Genomic DNA, 5000 nt, shown 5'->3' on the forward strand with positions numbered 1-5000 from the left:
TGTGAATACTACTGATATACAATAAAAATAAAAATGTTAGTTGACATTATTGCTGTTTTTTCCCTTTGAATTGAAATTTTGTGCCTTTCTTTAGAACTGTAAAATAAAACATCATAACAGTAACCATGGAAACAAAATCAAGAAAATAACTAAAACAGGAATGTCACGGTACCAGAAACTGACAGGGTTTTCCTTTTTTTTCCTTGAAAACATTGATATGAAAAAAAAAGAAGACAAAATAAAATATAATCATAATTATCCCACTCGCACTGTGTCCATAACATGCCACTTCCTGTCAAGAGCAGTTCTGCAAAAGCCGCGTTGGCAAAACAAACAGGAAGTACTGTCCCAAAAACTGTAGCACTGTCCCATGAATCCAGGCGGCCCACGGTGCCCGTTATGTATCCCCACACAGGAGCCCACCTCCGGCGTCCTCAAGAGGTACGGGAGGGAAGGAGCAGGGACTGGATCTCATGTCCCCCTTGCCACTTTACACTATGGCAAGCTAGTGATGAGCAGCCGCTAGCACAAGCCGTTAGCCAGAATCGCTAACACAGCCCATGTCTTGTCAGTGACACTTCCCCCTTTTACATTGCCACTGCCAGGAGCTCCCCCATATCCGTTATTTTCCTTTTTTTTCTCTCTTCTTCTTAAAGTCACACTTTCCTTAAAACGGAAAGTTTTAATATTTCATTCAAAGAAAAAAAAACGTGCTTTTCAACCTCTTCTTTGAGTCCATTCCCAAAGCTAGCACCATGACATTTTTTTAAGCTACACGTTCATTGTTCATAAAAAAATAGTGCCTTTTTTTTTTCTTTACTTTGACGTAATCCGTGGCAATGTGCAATTTTGCAGACTCTTTTCTGCTTTTTGTTTGTGATTAAAAGGTGCTGGAACAGGAATCTAATTTTACAAAATAATTCCTTACAGTGTGGAAGTCCCTTTATAGTTAGAGGTGCAAACTAATAAGAAAAAGAACTAACAGAGATTTTTCTTTTTGCCTCAGGAAAGTGTTGTGGAATGGATTCTTTCATGCAAGCTGCTCTTCACTTTCTCGTCGTCTTCCGGGAGGACAAAAAAACACACCAAAAAAAATCAACATTCCGCCGGGTGTCGCAAAGCCATAGATCTCTTTTCTCCTTTTCCTCTTTCTCTTTAACTTAAGGATCCACCTGAATTGCATTCAGCCAAATTGTTAACTTTTTGTTCATCGTTTGTGTGTGTGCCTTTTGTGTCAGTGAATGAAAGAGAGAGGGAATGAAAGACTTGAGACGGAAGAATGTGAATGCATGCCGGGCGGGGAGGGGAGGGGGGCATTAGAGGGGGGCAGAAGGTCAAGAAGTAGTGGACGAGAGCAGGGGTTGGGTGGGGCGGGGGGGAGGCAGGGATCGGTGGGCTCGGACAGGGCAGGGGAGGTCAGAGAGGACTGCCACAGAAATGACGTCAGAGACAAAGCTATAATCCCCTAGTCTTTTTTTTCTCCTTCCTCCAAACTTGTCTGTGCAAAGGGCTGGCTGGTGGGGCTCATTTGTTTTTAACGTCCGTGGAGAGCACGACCGGGGGCAGCGCGCTGGTCAGCCGGATCAGAGACCTGTGCTCCTCCGCCTCCTCCTGGGCTATGACTTTGTCCGCCAGCCTCCGAAACCTCTTGGCCCTCAGGATGGCGGGGACCCCCCTCCGGAGTCTCTGGGCCGCCTTCCTCTGCCACACTTCGTATTTGGAATACCTCACGGTCACATGAGGCTTCCTTGGGACTTCCTGCAGAAGAGGGGGGGAATAGGAAGAGGATGAGATACGGTATCGCTTGTCATGACAAATGGGGGGCGAAACCCTCTTTATGTAGCAAAAATAATAAGAAGAAAGAAAAAACAGCCCATTGTTGCAGTAAAGAGACATGGGAGAAATGGAAATCAAGACGTCTTTCTGGGACCGGCAAATCATGCAGAGCGCCACAACAGACGCGTCTCGCCCCTGACTCGTCCCTGTTTTGATTTTCCCTTGCTGAAAGACGCTGTCAACAAGTGCTCCAGACTTTTTAACATACGGTCAAAAGGGAAAGGCGGTCACTCCCATCGTATAAGGAGAGAGTCATTGTTTGCCTGACTAGCCACTAAATACTACCCCCCCCCCCCCCCCCCCCAGACAGACATGCACGCACGCACGTGCACACACACACACGCGCGCGTGCGCGCACACACACACATGCACACGCACACACAGAGAGATCCAACCAGATAACTTACAAACACGTTCTTCCTCTGAAACCTATACACAACAAACTCTTTCAACCGGCGTTCTCTGTTGCACTGTGCGAGCGCCAGGGAAGAAGGAGAAAAAGCCTGTGTGTGTGGGAGTGGTGGTGGCTGGGCTAGAATTTATGCGTGAGTAGCCAGTGCTCCATGTGAATGGCTTGTTTTGGTTCTGCCACTTGAAGAGTGTTTATCCTCCTTCATTCATTCACTCCAGGACCGCTCAATAGCCTAGGAACAGCTGGCCCTCAGAGCAGGATGTACCCATCAACTCGCTCCCCTGCCCGGACCAACTGGGGACATGTCGCAACTGGGGACATGTCTCAACTAATTCCCCAGCAGGCTCTCTCTCTTTCTTCATGAGAGAGATGGGATTTCTTGGCCATACCCACAGTCACGTATCTCTTTTTTGTTTGCTCGTTCATTTATGTCCTTCAAATTTTCAAAAGATAAGAATAGCAGCTTTGACGTTAAAAAAAGAGAAAGAAGATGAAAGCATAAAGGGCGAGAATCCATTCAGGCGGGCCTGGAGCGCGGCCACTGCTACAGTATGTCTTGTGCCTCCAGTGAAAAGGCATAGTGCTTTGAAGATCTCCATGCATGTTTGTAACAAAAGAGGTTATAATAGCCAGCTGAGGTGATTCTGACCACATGGGCTCTAAATGCATGCCAGTTTTCGGAGTGTTTAGTGTTCCGTGACTAATAATCACACACTCAGAAGAACTCACTGTTCCATTATGGACCAGTAGTCCTGAGTTTCTCAAATTCACACACACATGCACACACACATGAACATGCACACACACACACACACACACACACACACACACACACACACACACACACACACACACACACACACACACACACACACACGTCCCTGAGTGTGACCCTGCCTCCCAACTCTAAAAGTACCTGAATACATACTTTTTCCGCAATGGTCAGCACTTTGCACGGAAGATACTTGCTTACCATTGAGCATTTTAACGAGATAAACCTGTCCTCACATGGGACTTTCAGTCTGTTCTCACAGACAGGTGCATGGGGGCAAAGCGCAGCACAGAACAGTGATATGGGCGATGGCAGGACAGATAGATTAGAACTCAAGGTTTCCCATACTGGCGTTATGTTGTTGTTTATTGCTGAGACGTACCTGCTTTAGTGCGGGCATCACTGTGTGTATGACCTGTAGAGAGGTGGCCGACACGTCCCTCTCTGACTTGGCGGGTTTGGCGCAGTACTGCTCCAGCAGGGCGAGGTCACAGCTACGGAAACAACACTCCTCCACGATGCCGCGGTTCTGGGAGCGTCGATTGCTAGCTCTGCTGGTTGGTCGACCTGAAGGACACCACAAGAGAGAGGGGAGACAATCCATTAGGAGGAGGAAATCGGAATCAAGACTCATCAAGAGCACACAGCACATTCTGGCAAATTCATAATCAATGTTGTCTTTCTTTGGTCAGTGAGTGGATCATTTGGACAACCATTATATGAATTAAAAATATATATATAAAGATAAATGTAGATAAATGTAAATCTATGGCTCGTTGCAAGAAAGATTTTTGTTTGTGAGGAAGAGTAATCTGTTTTGGGGAATCCTTTGGGAGTCCTTTCTTGAGTAAAATGCACAGGTAAACAAAAGGACCTGTGGCATACAGCCACACACCCTGGGGGGAAATGACAGGGACACAGACAGACAGACAGACAGTCAGACAGAGACAGATGTGAGACAGCCGCACTTTGGATGAGCAAATACCTAAAATGGACACTCTCCTGTGACCTTGCCCTTTGCCAACTCAGCAGAGATAAACAGAATGAAGAGAGAGAGAGAGAGAGAGAGAGAGAGAGAGAGAGAGAGAGAGAGAGAGAGGGGGGGGGGGGGGGGGGAGAGGGAGAGAGGGAGAGAGAGAGAGAGAGAGAGAGAGAGGGAGAGGGAGAGGGGGGAGGTCAGAGGGAGATAATGACGAAAGAAAGAGAAGAAAAAGACACAAAGAGAGGGTGAGTGAGGGTCAAAACTCAAAACATGAGGAAAAATAGGAAAAGTGTGTGGGGGGGGGGATCTGAAAATAGGTGAGGGGGCAGTGACACTGGAAGAGGAAGAGGTATTATAACGTATAGGAGAACAAGGTGGGGGGGGGGGGGGGGGGGGTTAAGACATTGCACAGGGGAACACTATCCACGATCAATAAGGCCTTGTTTGAAGCCCCACACAATGTTGCAGAAATCTCATGAGAGGGCAGGCCAGATTTGATTGCATGCAGGAAGAGGAACATGAGAGAGAAATAGCGAGGGGCGGGGGGGGGGGGGGAGCAAATCTATGTTGGCCCAAATTGGATAATGATCTCTCTGAGTCCGGGAGAGAAGCTTCCGAGGCTAATGCCACACAATGAAGTCGACTGTCAGTGGGTGGGATATAACTAATATTTAGAAATGCAGGGTGTTTGCAGTTTTTCCCTCCACTAGGCTATATGCTTCAGGACAAGCGAAAGGCAGCTGTGTGTATTTAATTTCTGCATCAGGGCTTTGTTTGTTCAAGCAAAGCCTTGCCCAATTCAAAGTCGAACAGCTACAGCACATTCACATCAGGATATTTACCTTGACAGCCATTTCCATTATTACCACTAAGAGGATAATGATAATGATCATCACTTATGGTAATGATGCTGTCACATATCAAGTGATTAAAGCCTGACATCAAAAACATATCTCTCTCTCTCTCTCTCTCTCTCTGGGCCGCCTAGCCTGGGAACA

General features: G+C 46.9%; 1 protein-coding gene across 1 annotated transcript in view; it reads right to left on the reverse strand.

Moving 5' to 3' along the window:
• Positions 1–1371: 1371 nt before the first annotated feature.
• Positions 1372–5000, reverse strand: part of igf2b (insulin-like growth factor 2b) — a 5644-nt gene continuing 2015 nt past the window's right edge. Inside the window, exons 3-4 of the mRNA XM_083763007.1 lie at positions 3403–3587; positions 1372–1758 (exon numbers count right to left, since the gene is read on the reverse strand). Coding sequence (XP_083619133.1) covers positions 1525–1758; positions 3403–3587 — 419 coding nt within the window. The 3' untranslated portion in view covers positions 1372–1524. The remainder of the gene's footprint in view (positions 1759–3402; positions 3588–5000) is intronic.

This window comes from Protomyctophum parallelum (genome assembly GCF_964188405.1).
Source record: "Protomyctophum parallelum genome assembly, chromosome: 4".
Taxonomy (NCBI): Eukaryota; Metazoa; Chordata; class Actinopteri; order Myctophiformes; family Myctophidae; genus Protomyctophum; species Protomyctophum parallelum.